The sequence below is a fragment of the Xenopus laevis genome, chromosome 1L (assembly GCF_017654675.1).
Source record: "Xenopus laevis strain J_2021 chromosome 1L, Xenopus_laevis_v10.1, whole genome shotgun sequence".
Classification (NCBI taxonomy): Eukaryota; Metazoa; Chordata; class Amphibia; order Anura; family Pipidae; genus Xenopus; species Xenopus laevis.
The window spans coordinates 200996622-201017335 of NC_054371.1; the positions used below are offsets into that span (position 1 = coordinate 200996622).

Here is a 20714-nt window from a genome sequence, read left to right on the forward strand (position 1 = left end):
CTGAGAAGTAAGGAGTGAGAGTTGTACTGATTTAGCCATTGTGCATGTGAACAGTTAGGCAACGGTATCACAGACAGCCCTCTCTTTTTTTATTTTACATTTACATGTCACGAATATACTGTGAATATATATATATATATATATATATATATATATATATATATATATATATATATATATATATATAAAACATACATGTTATATAACACATATGTTATTGTATTAATAACTACTATAAGGTACAAATATTTTTCACCCATGTATAACCTATTTATCTGGCTATAAATATGAGTGACTACATACGGTTAGCAGAAGCTACAGCTATTGCAGCTGTGTACAGCATTGGTGCTTATTTTGAATGGATAAAGAATCTCTTCTATGCTCTATAAAAATCTGGGTAGAAGAGTTCAAACAAAATATACCCATTGGGTATCAGTATTTTCTGCCAATTGCTCATTGGGCACAGAATTAGTTGCAATGGGAACCTAAGACCAAGGTTCTGTCTACCAAAAAAATGTGCTCTTCTCTCTTATCTGGTAGTCTATCTCCAATAGGCCTATCACAGCAGTTGCTTGGGGACCAGTATCAGCAAAGAGACAATGGGGTCTTAATAGGTGGAGGGTGGAACTTTGCTAGGTGAGGAGTGGAGCCAGGCTGTACCTGGGGAGGAGTAGGCACCAAATGGACAAAATCCAAACTGCTCACGCACACCCAGAAAAATACTAACCCTGGTGCTCGGGGAAAAGGGCTTCGGCAACCCCACAACAATACGAAGAAAGAATTCACCGGCACACAGGTATTGCTGGCAGGGTGAAAAACCCATGCTTTAAAGTTTAATGGTGCGACATGCAACGTTTCGGGGACAACCCCTTTATCAAGCATGATAAATGCTTGATAAAGGGGTTGTCCCCGAAACGTTGCATGTCGCACCATTAAACTTTAAAGCAAGAGGAGTAGGCACCACCCAGAACCCCAAGTAATTAATCCACCCCTGGTCTAATCACATTTTTCTTCTAATCTTTTATAATGATTCTTACCCAAGGATTATTCTTAAAATTGGCTCCCTTTGTCGTTTAGGTTTGGTCTCTATGATCCTCCTAAATAGCAGTCTAGGTATAACTATTCTTCCCCCTGCACCCCCCTTCAGGACAAAGTTCCATTGTGACAGCAGGAGCTTCAGTGTTCCAGACTTGAAACAGCCCTTTGCCCAGTCTTACTGTTCCTTGTGTGATGGAAAAAAAAAAACGCTATGGTGCAGGCAGCAAGGGAAGGCTGGTTGGGTGGATAGCAAGTTCTATTAACATTTGAACCCACTAAGAAATATTTGGCAACTCAAAATCTGGAAATATGGCAATTGCATGCTGTATGTATAGTACCAGTGTAAAAAAAACTCTCAGATGTTACCAGTTTGTATACAGTTGCCATTATATAGTAGCTGTTTAGGAAGCCCACGTTCTGTAATTTTCAAAATGAATGTAAATGACACATTTGTTTCCAGGGTTAACCATTCTTTTAACCTACAGAAAACTAAGGTAATGGAATTACTCATCACAGTGCACTTTAGGGACAACCTTCTGTGTTTGCTTATTACCTATACAGATAACATAACATAAAACTACAAATATTCCCTTCTACTAAGCACAGCCCATGGGCTAGATTTACTAATCGGCGAAGTGACTAACACTGGCAACGATTCGCCAGTCACAAAAATGTCCTTAAATTCCATATGAAACATTAACTATACAGTGGGCTCATGTGTAGGGCATTATAACAACTCTATTTACTTTATTAAGATTCCCTGGACTTGTGTAATGTAATGTATTACACTGCACTAAAACTGTTAAAGTACTCCTTGTAGTAGCTTTGGGTAGTGTACTGTAAGTGCCTCAAACCTCCAAGCTGCAATAAAACAAATCATGTTTTTTTATGCACGCCATACGCACATTCTTATCCTGGGGCTAAACAGCTTTAGTGTTAAATAATAAAACTGAGAAATTCTGAGAATTAAATGATGCTGCATATCAGCAGATATAAATACAATACAATTCCCTAGACATAACTTGTCTAATACAGCGTAACGGCCACGCTTGCCTATTGACTAAAGGGAAAAGCTGTTCTGGAGACCCCGGTTAAGCACAGCACTTTGACTGGCTGGAGTAATAGAAACATTATTCATTTAAAATTTATTCCATGCCACTGCCGGAGTCTCTAGTCTTTGTCTTCTTGAAGCATAGCTTTGTAATGCTGTTGCATAAATTGATAACGTGCATTGTGATGGGAATTATAAATGACAGTGAGTGGGCTGTGTTGGAATGACAACCTACTTTATGTGCAATATAAGGTTCACTGCGCCTGGTAAGGATTAGAGAAAGTAAATAACTAGCTGAAGTGCAGTATGTTTGGTTCTCTTCTTGTTTACAGATCAACTGTAGTCAGTTAATAAATCTTCTATTTTAGCATCCTCTAAACCCTATCTTCATCATTTTAAATGGGAAATGTGGTGTAACTAGTGTGGGCTGGACCACCTTGCGAAAAAAAAAAATTGAAGGGCCCAGTGCTCACCCTACCCTATCCCTACCCGCCCCTGCCCGCCTACTCCCCATACCCGCCGGCCCATTCCCTTGTCTCCCTGCATCCTCCCTCCTCAAAGTCTCCATTCAAAAGAAGGCAACCAGTAGGGGAGGGATTCTTTAGAACTATAGAGGAAGTAGACCAGGCGGTCCAGACCCCCTTGTTCCCTGGGCCCCCAGCAGCTGCAGGGCCTGTTTCCTCTATAGTTACACCACTGATTGGGAACTATGACATATTTACGTTTTTATTTGTACTTAAACACAGTAGGGGTCATTTGCAAACACACTGACAAGTGCAGGTAAAAGAGACTTGCAGCTAAATACACTCCTGTGCTTCCACTTGGTTGCCAATGCATCTATTCTGCTTCTTCTGATGAATGGTGCTCAATTGTATGTATTAACGCTGTGGAGCCCAGGGACTACCTCTCCCCTGAAACATGCATTAGCTCTGGGGTTCCCATAGTGTGTTGCTGTCCTCTTCAATTGTCTGTCATAAGCCAGAAGTTCTGTTGAGTTACAGCTAGTGATGAGCTAAATCATACTTTTTGCATCATTGTTTCCCGTTGAATGCATGGTGACAATTCATGGTGAGATTCTTGAAAATTTCACCACAAATCAGTATCAGTGAAAACAAACTTCACATCCTTAGTTATTGCTGATATTCTGGCTATCTTTATATGCGAGCACTCAGTCCACAGTGTTCCTAAAATCTAAAAACACTGTAAATTTAAAACCCATTGTTGACATTATAGTAGGATTTTGAGCAATTTAGTTGGATTAATTAGCAGAGTGATGGAGATAAAAGAACCCGAATATATCTACCTCCAAATGTCCCTATTTATTCATCCACAAATTGTGGATGACAAAAGGGGATGAAAATCATCCCCCCAGTGCATGAAAATGAAATATATTTTAAACGACTTTGGGATGGTGTCCCCCTTGCAGCTCTCGGTTATTAATAACTGTATAGTTATTTGTAAACATTTGAGTGATTTCTACACATGAAACATTCCTGCATTATTCATTTAACTAATAAGAACCTTTGTTTCCTCAAATACAATGCAGCAGCAGGTTGCACTAATGACTTCTCTATATTATGTGCCATTCATACAGACCACCAACACATCAGACTCAAATAATCTTTATTTGGACACACTTGCACTCTGACAGAGATTCCCTGTTGAAAAATGTAAGGTTATGATGCTAGCATTTAAAAATATTCAAGCCATGTATTCTCTTAATGGGACTAAGGCAAATCCTTGATGGAGAGGACTTAAACTATAGCTTAAGTACTTCCCCATTAATACAAAGCACTAGTAAGGTCTCAGTTATGAGGAAAGACTGGCCAAGCTCGGAGTTTTTACGCTGGTGAGGATATGATCACTGTATAATGTATAAATATATAAGGGAACCATACAATTAACTCTCAGCTGTTCTTTCAGCATATACAAGGGCATCCATTCATATTTCAAAATAAGGAGGTTCCATCTTAATATAATAATATAGTACTGGCAGATATATCAAGAAAGGGTTGAATGCCTGTTTTTAGTAAGGGAGAAAAATGCAGGAGAACTCACCAAACAAGTGAATCTTTTAGTGTATGGCCACCTTGATTCAGACACTGGTACGATTGCCATTTTGGATTTAGGAAGGAATTTTTCCTCTTCTGAGTCAAATTGGAGAGGCTTCAGTTGGGGTTTGTCACCTTTCTATGGATCCGCTAGCTGTTAGGCATGTTTCGCTTTCACAAAAGATTGAACTTGATAAACGTGTCTTTGCTCAACCTAAAGGACTGTTACTTGAATCCCAAATCTTCAACCTGAAGTTGATATTTCTGTTATCTGTGCCCAGACTCTCAAGTGATTTTCGATTTCTTCTATTGTCATGTTTCTCTGCTCCGAGCCTGAACCGAATCTTATTTATCTTTTGTTCTCTGTAAAAATAATCTTCCAAACAATTCCTGCAAAACTAATTTATCCCCTAAAACCTTTCCATCCTGTTCTCTAATGTCTTGTTTTGGCTTTTATTCTCTTTGTACTTGAGATGCCAGCTCTCCTGCCCTTTTAAAATATGTTGTTTGGTTTAATCTGTTATCCCTTTGCCCTGTGTTTGAGCATTAGAACTCTTCCTGAGAGATTTGCAGATGTGTCCTTGACTGACCTCCGCATCCAGCCCCTACACTATCTCCTTGCTTATAAATAAAGTGCCCAAGCACGCAGTCTGCCAATATTACAACAAATTCCAGCTGTTAATAAAAAGGACCAGGTTATCCCCAGCTGCTTCTTAGTGTCCCACTGCTTAGCCTCCCAGTCTCCCCTTTTAATCCTGTTTTTCAGAGGCTGGATGTGGCACAGGCTTTTCATAATAATAATAATAATTAAAAAATATATGTAATTTGTTATTGTGCCTCCTCGACCTAATATTTTTAATTGCTGCAAACTTCTGCTGGAATCAGATGAGGTGAAATCTGTTAGTAACTCACAGCATTTTATTGCAACTGTAAAAGAAAGTTAGTTTGAAGTATATAAACAGTAGGAAAAAAATATACGTATACCTGTGAAGGCAATGTATTAAATATCCACTCCTGGTGGATCTTTTATTAGTTATGACAGACAGTTACCCTTTAACACTCGAAGATATCGATTGAAATAACATCAAATTACGTGTATGGTACCTACAGACAAAGTCATGGCAGAAGATGTTTTGGATGAGATACTCCAGAGACACCCAACCTTTTTTGGCATTCCAGCTGTTCTTGATTTGTAAAGGCTTGCTTTTCCCCACAAGGATATCTGGGAGTTGCAGTTCCGCAACACAAAGGTTTAGCTTTTCTCTGTGATGCGCGGCTCAATACAGCATTTATGTGCTTAAAAGGAGCAGTCGGGAGTGGCGCATATATCATACCATGCTGTGAATGACAAATGCTCCATCTACAGGTTCAGTAATCATACTAAATGCTTGAGAGCTCCACTGAGATGATTCTGTTTATTACAGTACGCTACCCCTGTAAATGTAGAGTTACTTTTTGAAAAGTTGTTTCCTTTCCGCAGCATGCAGATTGGTTGCTATGACTGGGGTAACTTTGCCCCTACTATTACATTACCTTCATAATGAAATTAACTCCTTGTAAAAATATACATTTCTGCACATACTTTGCAGTTCAATATAATACCAGAAGAGTATTAAATAAAGCCCCATTTACAATATTAATTCTGAGAATCTTTCATATTTCTGCCAATGGAATGGCACACACTGGGAGCAAGTGTCAGCAAGGAGGGTCGGATGAAGTACAGCATAGCAGTTGGCTAATAACTGGCAGTGACAGTGGACCAATAGTGAAGGGGAGAGGGTGGACCCTTGACTGAGGTCTTCTGATGGCCCCCAGTCCAATACTGATTAGGGGGTGGGAAAAGTGCAAGCAGAGAATGGGCAGTGGAGTGGTGGGACATGGACCGAGTATTATTGCCTTGGGTGCCCATATTACTTAGCCCAACTCTGCAAGTGCAAACCTAAATGCCCTGCAGTTGCATGCAATTTATTTGAAAGGGAGTAGGTGCCCGGGGGGGGGCCAAGCCAACCAGGCAACCTTGGCAACCTGGCCGGCCTCCATGCTCCCTGTGGGGGGGCCAAGCCAACCCCGGGGGGGCCAAGCCAACCAGACAACCTAGGCAACCTGGCCGGCCTCCATGCTCCCTCCCATCTGTGCACATGCGCATTGACATTGCATTTGGGGTGACAAGAGGAGAGAACAGTAGAGGGAGCAAGTGAACCAGGAGTAGGGGTAGGCAGAAGACTCTTTAAAAGATACCTGCCCAGTGCCCCAACACCACCCCCATCGTTGCACTCTAGACAGGTGCCTCTACAGCCTACCCATAGTTCAGGCTCTGGAGTTGTCTGTCATTTAAGTCCGGCAGGGGATGGGGTGGGTGATTTGGGGGTCAGGGTGATGATGTAGAATGGATAGGCAGATAACATCAGTTGCTGAGTAACTAATCACTGCGTCATTCAGTAAGAGTCCTGTTTGGATTTCCTCATTCGAAATTCCGGACTGGCAGACTAGGCTCCATTTTATCCAAATAATCCAAATTTTTTAAAATCATTTCCTTTTCCTTTGTAATAATAAAATGGTACTTTGTATATGATCCAAACTAAGATATAATTAATCCTTAGTGGAAGCAATGCCAGTCTATTGTTTTTTTGTTTTTTTTATGTTTACATGATTTTCTAGTAGACTTAAGGTATGAAGATCCAAATTACAGAAACATCCATTATCTGGAAAACCCCAGGTCCAGAGTATATGCAGTAAAGTCAATGGGCGTTTTTTTTATTATGGTGACTTTTTTTTTGTCCTAATGTATTAAAGTCAATGGCCGTTTTTTCTTATGGTGACTTTTTTTGTATTAATGCATTAAAATCAATGGCTGATTTTTCTTATGGAGACTTTTTTCTCCAAATGCATTAAAGTCAATGGCCGTTTTTTCTTATTAGGGATGCACCGAATCCACTATTTTGGATTCGACCAAACCCCCGAATCCTTTGTGAAAGACCCCGAACCGAATCCGAACCCTAATTTGCATATGCAAATTAGGGGAGGGAAGGGGAACATTTTTTTACTTCCTTGTTTTGGGACAAAAAGTCACGCGATTTTCCGCCCCACTCCTAATTTGTATATGCAAATGAGGGGTTGGATTTGGTTTGGCCAGGCAAAAGGATTCGGCCGAATCCAAATACTGCTGAAAAAGGCCGAATCCCGAACCGAATCCTGGATTTGGTGCATCCCTATTTCTTATGGTGACTTTTCCTCCAAATGCATTAAAGTCAATGGGCGTTTTTTCTTATGGTGACTTTTTTTCTCCAAATGCATTAAAGTCAACATGGGTTTTTTCATATGGGATTTCTTGCGGGCCAAATTTTCGCAAAAAAATTCGCACATGAAGAAATTCGGAATATCGCCGCAAATCCATGGCTGGCGAATACATTCGCTCATCACTATTGCTGAATAAAATTACTAGAAAATGATACACCTGATAAATTTACCATTTTATGGCCTCTGTGTCAAGTAGACCTGTTACAACTGAAAGCTACTAATACTTTGCATCAAAACCATCTTGGTAAGAAACCACAAATCCCACCATGCGCATGAACCTTGAAATGGACTTCTATGTCGCTGGAAGTGTCAGTGATGCTTTATATGCAATGAAAATGTATTGATCATTTGCACTTAGCTAGTGGGTTCATTCTACCTCCTGAATGGGCTCCAGCAGAGCATTACGTGTCCCACACAGAAAGCCCGCTGGCAGATTTGCTGCTGATTCATGGGGAATGGTATTGCTAGTTTTTCTTTGTGTAAAGCACTATTGCTGAATAGCAGCGCCGAGCCAAACTCAATCAAGGACTCTGCAGAGCTGTGGGTATATAAATCCCTTGGGCGGCTGGCTCAGTCAACCATACAGCCAGCTCAATTACATCATGCGCCCAGATCCTTGTAATGAGATTTTCAAAGGTGTCAGCTTAACATTACTGCCCAGGAAGGGGGGGGGGGGTTGCCATCACATGGTTTAAGCTTGTGTAGCCTTGCACGGTGCTTGAGCTAGATGCTTAGATGCTTATTAGCTGGTTGCTTTAAAAGAGAAGACTAATGCAGAAGATCTCAGCAGCGGGCCATCATTCGAAATATTCTATAGGTTTGCATTCAAATGTTTCTTCCGCTACACTGGACTTACACTTTGAAAAATGTAGTGTGGATAAAAGAATGAAATGTAAAATGTGACAAGGTTTAAGTTTTATTCAGTTTGTCATAAATATACTATACAAAATAGCAATATTCTTCTAGATTAGACTGTGGTTGATGATTTTGAGCATCCAGTTCCTTAAAACGTGTCCCTCAGTAGCAGGGGGATTCTCTTAAATTACCATTATTTTCTCATGCACTCTTCTGGTCTGCTGTATATATGAGTACAGTTGGGGTGACTGATGGAGTCTAAAATTGTATTTTAGGAATTGCAGGAGTGCTATTCTGCCAATGGAGATGCAAGGCCTAATGGCTACTATTCTGTTCTCATAAACCTGTTTATAATAGCTTTTTATTTTATAAGTGTTTGGTAGGGCATCGTAGACACAAAAGTGATCAGGTGATTCTGTTGGTAGGTCATAGAGTTGTATATTAAAACTTTTATAGGAATTAAAGGAGAAGGAAAGGCTAAAACTAAGTAAGCTTGATCAGAAAGGTCTATATAAACACACCAGTAAACCCTCAAAGTAATGCTGCAGTCCTCTGTCAAAAGAAACACATCATTTCTTTCCTTCTATTGTGTACTCATGGGCTTCTGTATCAGACTTTCTGTTTTAGGTGTAAACCTCCAGGGCTAGGGCTTTAGCATGCTCAGTTTGCTCCTCCCCTACCTGCTGTGATCTGAGCCCAGAGCTATGTGTGAGCAGGGAGAGACTCGGGCAGGAAGTGATGTCACACCAAGCTAATATGGTGTCACGGTCGGCACCCAACACCAGAACAAATGGCAAGCACCCTGGTCTAGGCTCGTGCTTCACCTGTAGTGTGACAGCCTTTGGCCTCGGGAGGAGCCCTCAGCTACTTGGATGCCACCAGGACTTAAACGAGAGGTGCAAGGCTAGAGGTTCTGGATAGACAGAGGGGCACGACTGATAGCAAAGTCTTTGGGCAGAAGGTCAAGGTACAAGGTGTTAGGCAATAGAGTAGTCGGAACAGGCCGGGTCGGGGCAGGCAGAGAATAATCGTAGTCAGGCAGGCAAGGGTCAAACCAGGAAGTCAATCAGAGGGTTAAGCAGAATCAAAGTCGGTAATCAGGCAAGGGTCAAGATCCAGAGGTCAGAATAGTCAGAAGCCAGGCAGGGGGGTCACAACAGGAATCAATACAGAATAAACAGAAGCTCAAACGCACAGAAGCACCAGGAACAAGATCCTTTAACGGGCAATGATAGAATAGCTGAGCTCCCTTAAATACCCATTTGAATTTCGCGGCAATACGCGTTTGTGCGCTGGCATCATCACGCCAACGCGCCCGCGTCAATAAAGCAAACGAGACACGGGCGTGTGCACCCTAAGTGGCCACGTCCCCGCCACACCACTGGACCACCAGGTATGTTTTTTATTACATATGGCAGCTGCTATCCTAAACAAACAGAGAGAACTTCTAGAGCTGTTTACTCAGGTATGGTAAAGCATTCTACAAAATAAATATAGTCTTATAGCTTGCACTTTTGTGGCTAATCTATTGGCAATACTTTAGTAGCTTTCCTTCTCCTTTAAAGGTTAAACACATGTTCGTCACTTGAAATCCATTGACTAGTTGGATTTCTTTAAGTATCTTTAGACATTATACCTTATTCCAGAGCTCTTTTATTAAAAACCAGCGTCAGGTTGCTCTATATCTTATACTCAATGTCAATGGAAAACCTTTATGCCTCAATCGCACAGCAGCTACATGCTGACACTGTGTGAAATCAGATGTCTAATCCAAGGAGTAACAATAGTTTTCTATGGGCATTATAAGGGTTTGTTCCCACTTTTGACTTCATCTGTGAGGATCTTATGAAGTTGATGTTTTTCGCGTGTTTGCTCAGATCTGACTGGTCCCACAAGGGGGATGTTCAACCATAAAGTTTCCTATGATCATGAATATGGAATTGCACATTCAATTTTATCTGAGATTTTTTTTTTTTTTTAAATGTGCAAGACCAGATGCTGAGAAGTTGCTGCAGACCAATGAGTCTGCCCTATGAAGCCAGTATGGGTATTAGCCTCATTCAGCCTTGGCCCTGCCTGTGAAAGCATACAATCAAGAAAGACAATCATTCAAAATTTTTGTAAAAGGTTCTGAATAATAGAAAAGGTAAATAATTCCAGGATTCCTTAGTAGCTTTAAATAAATTGATGCGTTTTACTATAGGCCTGCACTTTATTCACTACTGCTGCATTGTATCCATCATGCTGAGGCTTCGTGATTCATGTGGTCATTTCGCATAATCAGTAGAGTGAGAAGGTGATATTGAATGAGAGTCTACGGCAAGTGGCAATTATACTCTGCACCATCTCCTCTGAAAAGGTTCCCTTGGTAGCCTTGGAATGAAAGAGATTCACTGACATTTAGGAAATTTGCCTGCTTGTTGCCAAAACTGAACTTGCTTAAAATCAAAACAAAGTTTAAATCTTACCTAAGGAGTACATAGCTCAACTTGGAGATTATTGTATTGCCTTCTGGGTTTTTTGGTTTACTGTTTTTCTGGGTGATCGGGTTGGAGAAAAAAGGTTGTTTTGTTGAAGGGCACATGAAGGAGACCTTACATATAACTTAATATAAAATTATTCTTCTGGCTGATTTGACTTTTTTCAGATTTCATGATACAAGTATAGAACCTGTTACCCACAATGCTATGAACCTGGGGTTTTCTGGATAAGGGTCTTTCTGTAATTTGGATCTTCATACCTAAAGTTTACTAGAATATTGTTTAAAAATTAAATAAACCCAATAGGCTGGTATTGCTTCCAGTGAGGATCAATTATATCTTAGTTTTAATCAAGTACAAGGTAGTGTTTTATTATTACAGAGAAAAAGGAAATAATTTTTTTTTAAAAATTGGATTATTTGGATTTAATGGTGTCTACGGGAGATGAAAAGAAGTAACAGGATCCGCACACACGCAATTTTTCGGGTGGGAAACGTTGATCTTGTTGGTGGCACAATAAAAGGGGATATTCCCCGACTGCTCAAAAATTATGTGTGTGCGGATCCGGTTACTTCTTTTTACTGTTGCTAAGGGACCTTGCCCGGTCTTAAAGAAGTCCAGCACCACCATAAGCAGGGAGAGTGAACTACAGGTGTGCGGAGGTTACAATATATGAAGTCTACGGGAGATGGCCTTCCCGTAATTCGGAACTTTCTAGATAACAGGTTTCCAGATAATGGATCTTATAACTGTAATAGAAATGTGTTACACTTATGAAGATGTTAGATGGAGTAATAGTTTAATTGACAAACATGAGGATGTGTCTGGTTTTCAGCAGGGTGAAATGTAATAGGGTAATATGTTAATGGATTAAAATAAATGTTTAAATAATGGTCAATACATATATTTAGGTTGGCCACTAGGGGCGGATAACAGTTTTAAGGGAATGGCCCCAGGGGGAGGAAAATAACAAGTTATATAAGGGAAGGTTTCAGGAAGTGAGATGAGAGAAGCGTCATGGGAAGAGTGATGAGTAGCAGGCTCTGCAGCAGTAGAGTTATCTCCTGCTTTGCAGTGGGTAGTTCATCCCACTTTTATCCAGAATACTCAGGACCTGGATGGATCTTTCCATAATTTGGATCTTCAATCTACTAAGCTTCATTTAAATATTAAATAAACCCAATATGATTGTTTTGCCTCCCATAAGGAATAATACTATCTTAGTTGGGATCAAGAACAAGGTACTGTTTTATTATTACATAGAAAAAGGAAATAATTTTTAAAAATTATTTGGATAAAATGGAGTCTATGGGAGACAGTCTTCCCATAATTCAGAGCTTTCTTGATAACGGGTTTCTGGATAATGGATCCATACCCGTAGTACCATTCTAGTAACCCAGAACCTAGAATTTGACATTGTTTTGCTTTTGGTTTTACTATAACAATCAATGGCCATATTCTGTGTTTTTTACCAGTGAAGACAAAGAGACATTAGGAATGAATGACAAACCTAAGAATTAAAATCTATTCTTATTTGATAACTTGATTTTTTATTTGTATGCCATTGGATAATTTAGGGTTAGTCATTTACAGTGAAAGGTTATTTAATTAAAGGTAGCTGCACTGAACAAAACTCTGCAAATAAATAACACAACTGGACACTGTCCAAGAAGATACCTTTGTCTAAAGCCAATTACTTGTGCAGCAGTCTGGATAAATATCTTACATTTTAACTGTTCTGTGTTTATAAGGCAGGTCTGTATCCTGCATAATGTATGGCAACAACTATAGATGCGCCAAGCACCTTTGGCCCTTTACCTAAAGTAAGAGATGCTATCCATGTCCCTCACTGTGGTCCAAACACACCATTACCCCTATCTGGAAGGGTTAGTGATGGATACAGACCCAGGAAGAGTAAGGAAAGGAAACGTGTAAGTCCAATGATAAGGCACTCAAATGATGTGCTCCTGTGAATAATACAATAAACATATCTAATGGAATTGCACCCTCACAATTTCCAGAAATACTTGATCCGTAGCTTGGTCCCTCTGTTTAGCTTCATCCTGCATAATTTGAGCCAACAACTTTAGCTGGGTGAGGCAGCCCAAAGCAAGGGTGACTATCTGTGTCCCCCTCCACTGCTCCATTGCTCCCGTCTGGAAGGGATAGAGGTGGACACAGACCAGTTGACACAGGTTAGACAAGGGTGAGACAAGAAGCTTGTCCAGTGATGAGCCACTCTGGTGCTAGGAGTATTTTTTGGAATTTCAAGCCCCCCCAACTTTTCCAAAAATTATTGCACCTTAGGCAGGTGCCTCTGCTCCCTTTCCCTAGTTCTGGCCAGGGCAGCCATCAGGGGGGACAGGGGGGAGAGTTTTAGGGGGCCCGAGGGTAAGGAGGGCCCAGTCACGCCACACTTACTTGATTAGCCGAGCCCCCCATCTTTCTGAGAGCTGCTGACTTCGGGAAGGCATGGACATTTAAGGGGCCCATGCCACCAATTTTCTCATAATGTGGGGGGGGCTGGCCACCAATTTTTTTTCTCATGTGGGGTCCTAGCCACCAATATTTTTTAATGGGGGGGCCCTGGCCACAAATGTTTTTTTATGGGGGGCCCTGACAACCAATATATTTTTATTAACATGTGGGAACCCTAGGCACCAATATTTTTTTTGTTTTTTTTAATGTGTGGTGGGGGGCTGACCTGTGGAGTGGGGAGGGCGGACCTGTAGGTGGGGGTTGCAGTGGGTGCAGCCCAGGAAATTTTGTCGTATGGGGCCCTGTGATTTCTGATGGCGGTCCTGGTTCTGGCCCTGCCAACAGCATTCCTAATGACATTCCCATAATAATATAAATTATAAAAATATTGCTGGTCTATTTACCAGTTACCATCTAAGTGTGAATTATCCTGAACTTCCCAAAATTTGGCCAAAAAACAAACCCTGAAGACCCTGTGAAACCTCTTCTTCTAGAGCAATTATAATTTATGGTCTAGCTAGCTAAAGCTGACTACTTTTTAAACTACCACAGGTATTAACTGCTCTCCCTTCCACAGAAGCAGCAGTAAATTCGCAGGTCCGCACACACTCTATATATTTGCAGTCGGGGACGTGGCCCCTCTTTTTATTAATGTATCACTACAAAGATCAACGTTTCGGGGGTTCAACTTCCCTTCATCAGGATAAAATTCTCAAGTGTTACACACACCTATAAGTGCAAAGCCCCACCTTTTTCCCACAATTCAGTGCTGCACCATACATCTCAAAAATTTTAACCCATTAGGTATGTCCATTCCTTAGTTTCATTATAATAAGTCCTTTTCGACCATTATAAACAAGGAGTCCTTCATATTTTAAAGTATTCATTCACAAGATCATTGACATTATTCCATAATAAATAGTGTAATAAATTAAAGTGCATTATCTGTATAAATATTAAAATGTATTAAAGTGCATAAAAATATTACTCACTACCGGTGAATTTATAACTACCAAGTCCATCAAGTTCAACACCCCTCCATACTTTCACATAAATTCTATATACCCATACCTATACTAACTCTAGAGCTTAGTATCACAATAGCCTTTGATATTATGTCTGTCCAAAAAATCATCCAAGCCATTCTTAAAGGCATTAACTGAATCAGCATCACAACATCACCCGGCAGTGCATTCCACAACCTCACTGTCCTGACTGTGAAGAACCCCCTACGTTGCTTCAAATGAAAGTTCTTTTCTTCTAGTCTAAAGGGGTGGCCTCTGGTACGGTGATCCTCTTTATGGGTAAATAGGTCCCCTGCTATTTGTCTATAATTTCCTCTAATGTACTTGTAAAGTGTAATCATGTCCCCTCGCAAGCACCTTTTTTCCAGAGAAAACAACATCAATCTTGACAGTCTCCCCTCATAATTTAAGTCTTCCCTCCCTCTAACCAGTTTAGTTGCACTAAGTCTCTGCCAGGCCCGGACTGGCAATCTGTGGGTTCTGGCAAATGCCAGAGGGGCTGCTATAAGGTGCCATAGAAAGTCAGTATTTAGTGGGCTGGTGGGGGCAGATTGGGCCTGTATGTGGGCTGATTGGGCCTCTGTGTACCTGAAATGCCAGGGCCTATTTTAATTCTCAGTCCGGACCTGGTCTCTGCACTCTCTCCAGCTCATTTATATCCCTCTTAAGGACTGCACTGCATACTCCAGATGAAGCCTTACCAGGGACCTATAAAGAGGCAGAATTATGTTTTCATCCCTTGGGTTAATGCCCTTTTTCATGCAAGACAGAACTTTATTTGCTTTAGTAGCCACAGAATGACACTGCCCAGAATTAGACAACTTGTTATCTACAAAAACCCCTAGATCCTTCTCATTTAAGGAAACTCCCAACACAAGGCAATTTAGTGTATAACTTGCATTTATATTATTTTTGCCAAAGTGCATAACCTTGCATTTATCAACATTGAACCTAATTTTCCAGTTTGCTGCCCAGTTTTCCAGTTTAGACAAATCACTCTGCAAAGTGGCAGCATCCTGCATGGAACCTATAGTTCTGCACAATTTAGTATCATCTGCAAAAATAGAAACAGTACTTTCAATGCCCACCTCCAGGTCATTAATAAACAAGTTGAAAAGCAAGGGACCTAGTACAGAGCCCTGCGGTACTCCACTAACACTGGTCCAATTAGAAAATGTTCCATTTACCACCACTCTTTGTAGTCTATCTTTTAGCCAGTTCTCTATCCAGGTACAAATACTATGTTCCAGGCCAACATTGCTTAATTTAACCTGTAACCTTTTGTGTGGCACTGTATCAAATGCTTTAGCAAAGTCTAAGTAAATCACATCTACTGCCATCCCAGAATCGAGGTCCCTGCTTGCCTTCTCATAAAAAGAAACTAAGTTAGTCTGGCAAGATCTATTACGCATAAAACCATGCTGGCACATAGTATTATGATTTGCTATAAAGTCCAGTATCCTTTATTAACCCTTCGAAAAGCTTTCCTAACACTGACGTCAGACTAACTGGCCTATAGTTTTGAGGCTGAGAACGGGATCCTTTTTTGAATAGAGGCACCACATTAGCAATTCGCCAGTCTCTCGGCACTATGCCAGATCTCAATGAATCCTGAAAAATTAAGTAAAGAGGTTTGGCAATCACAGAGCTAAGCTCGCTAAGTACCCTGAAGTAGTACACCCCCCTCCTGGTGTTTGCAGCTGCGCCATGTTTTCAGTGTACAATGCCATTTTAATCCTATAAGTTTATCTGAAAACAACTCCTGAAACTTACTTACACAGACAAAACTTGACTTGATCTTTCTTGACTAACTAGCAAAATTGTATCAAATCAATGCCTGAAGGCTAGGGCCTCACCCAGTGGCGTAAATAGATATTACTGGGCCCCACAGCAAATTATTTTTCAGGCCCCCATATTGTCTTGAGGTTGACTTGTTTTACTAATATTTATTGAAATTGTACATGAGTTAAGGCCTCACGGGCCCCTATACTTCCTGGGCCCCTGCAGTTGCAGGGTCTGTTTCCTCTGTAATTATACCATAGAGATTCTGCTCCCCTGCTGTCCCTCTTTTGCTGTGCCTGCAGGTGAAATCTTGTTTTCTGGTGCCAAAATCTGTGGCATCTGCCTGCACCTGAGCAGAGGTAACATGTCTGCATTTAGGCAGGGCAGCAGAAGAGGAGCAGTGGGGGAGTGGATTCTCAGCCTGCGTTTCTTTGAATGTCTAGATCTGTATGGTGTGGCCCTAGCCTTAAATTAGGGATGAAATAGGATCTCTGTTCCACGTTTTTTGGTCTTGCCCGGCAATTCAAAGATTTTGGGATGAGATTCTGCATTTTATAAGCTAGAAACGTGCCCTTCTGAATATATGCTCTGTTGGTCAATGACAACCTCCTATGCCAGAAATTGACTTATCTGGCAAGAGGTTGTCTGGAGAGATTTGATGCCATATGGGGTACCTGGCTGGACTTCCAGAATGGCTGGTTTGGTATTTACTCTTTTTTGTCCTTGTTTGTAATTGGAAAATTTGAAAAATAACATTTTTAAAAGAGAATCTGTTTTGGGAACCAACGTACAATGTCAAGACATTACTGAGTCTATATTGTTCTACTATTCTAACTATCAATACTCTTTTTCCTACAACAGCCTCACTGTTTGTGGGTCCTTGTAGAGTTGTCCCTCTTTGAACTTCTAAAAGACAATTCTGATAGGGTGAAAAAGTTGTTGTATGCAAGTGCACACCAAACACCACAGTCTAGTTACGAGGACAGATAGACTTTTCAACTAAAGGGGAAAAAATAATTACACATGGCAGTTAAGGTATTGCAAATTACTTCACAATTAGCCCCTTGCTGTGTAGAGTTACTTGCAATACCTGGACTTCCATTAGCAGATACACTAACCTACATTGCTAATAGTGCGTGAGTAGAGGCTAAGAGGCAGTCATTGAGGACTTGCATCACCATTAAAAAATGTGTCTTTCACCAGCTCAACAAATCCGGATAAACAGTCGGAAAAAAAACCCAGCAAAAATATTTTAGATATTGTCACTTTTTTAAATAACACCTCTGACATTGGTTTAAGGATGTTAAATATTTAAAGGGAACAGTAATAAAATCTTGATGCACAAAAGAGAAAGTAATTAAAATGGTAGCACCCATGGCTCCAGCAGATAAGAGTCATGCATTATACAAAGGGTAGGAATACCATAGCTGCAGTATATGGCTGGGGAAATGACTCAGTCTTAGATCATTAATCATTTTATCAGGCCCGGCTCCTGTATTTTACTACTATTATGCTAGACGAAAATTCACATTCCCTGCATTCCCTGCACTCCCTATACGACCAGAGAAAACGTATACTGCCAAGCCAATGATAAATTACACATCTAATTTACACGGAGCATAGATGGGTTTAGTGCTTGGGGTAGCACAGCAGGTGAGACTGACTTTCATTCCTATGAAGCAGCCAGTTAAATGGAGAAGTTACCCATGAAACGCTGGATGGTTCCTTGTAGGAATCTACACTAACCCCTATAAGTGATTGATGAAGAGACCACTTTTCAAATGGAAATGTAGTTTTTCTGTGTTTAGGTAACCCTGCCCAACCAGTAATGAAGGACACGTTTCAATCTTTCTGCTGGGCTTCACATAATCCAGTGTAGTTCTACTTTACCTATTTGTTCCTAGGCACCTTATACTAAAGCAACATTCCAGTTGGTTCCAACCCTGTTTACATCTAGACAGGGTTGGACACAAAAGCATTTTTCATATGCAAACAAAAATGGAAGCTTTTCGGATGGGGTATTTAGAATTATTTATGGATAAATTGATTAAAAGTCTCTAGTGTGGTTTATATCCCGTGTCAAGGTATTTAGAATTGTAGGAGGTGAAAGATGAGTTGATAGGGTTCAGAGAAGGACCAATAGATTAATCAAGGGAATTTATGATTGCTCTACTTTACAAATGTACTATATTGGGGAAATAATCCATATTTATTAAAGATGGGGCTTGTACAATTCAATGCATGGGGAGGGACACTGTAGAGGCATTAGATCCAGTTTTCAAGATACCATTGTTCCTTTTTACATATGCTACTATGTGTATAAATATAACATTTTTATTCTTTTGGACTAGCTTGGTAAGATTGTAACTTTACAGCCAATAGATTAAATAAGCTTTAGTCTAACATACTATGGAACTATGAATGCAATGTGTTTGATATGTTATTCCATTTTCTTGCAGGCTGGAGTTTCAGCATGGGATCTGCATATCAATTTCACAGTTGGAGAGTGTTTGTCATTGTGTGTGCGCTGCCTTGCGTTTCCACAGTTGTGGCCCTAACTTTCATGCCAGAAAGTCCACGGTTCCTGTTAGAGGTGAGCATGAGTGTATATACCATATAGGCTATAGAGACCCAGGTCCAGGGGGGGGGGGTGCTGCAGGAAATATTATACTTATTGTTATATATTATCTTGTAAAGTTCAGGATTCAGGGTAAAGATAGAATTGGAGGCTTTTGTGGCTCTAAAATAGATGGAGGAAAATACAACGTATATGAATGGCAGTCCAAGGGGGCACTAAGTTTGCCCAGGAGGGTATCAGGAGGTAGCATTTACTAGCCACCTGTTTAAAAGCAAACATCTTATTGGTTGCCATGGTTTACTGCTCCTGAGTAAACTTAATGGCTTTTATTACATATGGGGGGGGTAAGTCTTTGGTGATCTTCAAATTTAGCCAATAGCGTGTAGATAAAGTGTCTGGGAGTTATTATTGTATAATTGTTTTAACCTGTTTTTTAGACATATTGTGAGAGCAACTAGTTTGAAGGAAGCATCTGATGGAAATAGCAGGCCCCTGGTTTAATAGGCTGCAGCCCTAGTTTATCCATTTCAGTATTTGGGGCAAATTCACTAAGATGCGAAGTTGCGCCAGGCGCAACTTCGCCGCACTTTGCCAGGCGTAGTTTCGCCAGCGCTTCGCAAATTCACTTAAATCCAAAGTTGCGCACAGGGGTAGCGTAAGGTTGCGGAGTTGCGCTAGCGTTGTTTCGCTATATAAAGCGAAGTTGCGCTAGCGAAGGCTAATTTGCATACAGCGCGAAATTCAGATTTCAATGGAGGAACACGTATCAGCACTACAAATGCCTAGAAAACCTTCAAATCTGCAAATAAAAATTTTATTTTGCCCTACACATGTGCCCACTGTCTAGGTAAGTTGCCATGAGTCAGGAAATGTAGGGGGGAGGAAGGGGAGCCCCAAAAAATTTTCATCTTTTTCAGCCTATCAGCCATCATGTAGAAAACACGCCAGCGTTTTTTGGGACTTAGAGAAAATTTTGACTTTTTTTAAAACAATCCCTATCTACTCTATTGCGCTTCGACCAGGTCTGAGGTGGCGAAGGAAGTCTAGCGTAAAAGGTAGCGTTCACTACACTGCGCAAGTTAGTGAATTTGCGTAGTTTCGTCGCTAGCGAAGATTCGCCTGGCGTAAGGTTGCGAAGTAACACTAGCGAAACTACGCCAGCGTTCGTTAGTGAATTTGCGCAGTAGCGAAAATGCCAAACACTAGCGAATTAACGCTAGCGTTCGGTGCTTCGCGCCTTAGTGAATTTGCCCCAAATTTGAGTTCAGTATTTTTTAATGAGGTGGTGGCATTGCAGCTTTAATATTATTGACAATTGCATTTTTATTCTTCTGTTGGAAACAGTTCGTTGGCTGATTTCAGCCGCTACCTATGGCAGTAGCCTACTTGTTCTTTCGCATCCGCAACCATAGTGTCGTCTCCAGCACAAACACACTTGGAGGATTTTGCTGCAAAATCTGGCAAATGTGTTTGCACCGACACAATGGTTCCGGATGTGAGCAGAAGAGGAAGGCTGTTGCCAGCGGTGGTGGCTGAGATCGACTGGCAGATTTCATCAGGCTGATTTTGGCCCTGTGTGGCCCTAGCCTAAATTATACCAAATGAAGTAGCACATCTCTCATTAGAGGTCCAAAATGATCAGGTTGAACAAAACAAACCATAATGATAAATAGTACTGTTCTGTTTTTCCCAGGGGTCCATAGTGGCCCCTGGGTTTTTACTTTCATCACTGGATGTAAATACTTCTATGAGATTGCTGGTGTACAAAAATTTATAGATTAAATTAGTGATGGCGGCTTCAGATTCAGAACTGGGTAGATGAATTAAGCATGGGTAAGATGCGACCATAAGCATGAAATCTCAATGAGTAGAAGACTCAAAAAAGACAGGATAGAAGAAGGGTGCACAGTAGTGTTGGTCACACATTGGGGCCTTCAAAACAATTTCATGCAATTACTCAATTCATATGTTTTATGAGATTTCTATGGGCAAAGGAGGCATGTTAACTATCACTATAACAAATATGTTCTTACAACTATGGTTAGGGATGTCGCGGACTGTTCGGCGGCGAACTTGTTC

General features: G+C 40.8%; 1 protein-coding gene across 1 annotated transcript in view; it reads left to right on the top strand.

Moving 5' to 3' along the window:
* sv2c.L (synaptic vesicle glycoprotein 2C L homeolog) overlaps positions 1-20714 on the top strand; it is a 111488-nt gene that overhangs the window by 72048 nt on the left and 18726 nt on the right. The window contains exon 5 of the mRNA XM_018265337.2: positions 18517-18650. Coding sequence (XP_018120826.1) covers positions 18517-18650 — 134 coding nt within the window. The remainder of the gene's footprint in view (positions 1-18516; positions 18651-20714) is intronic.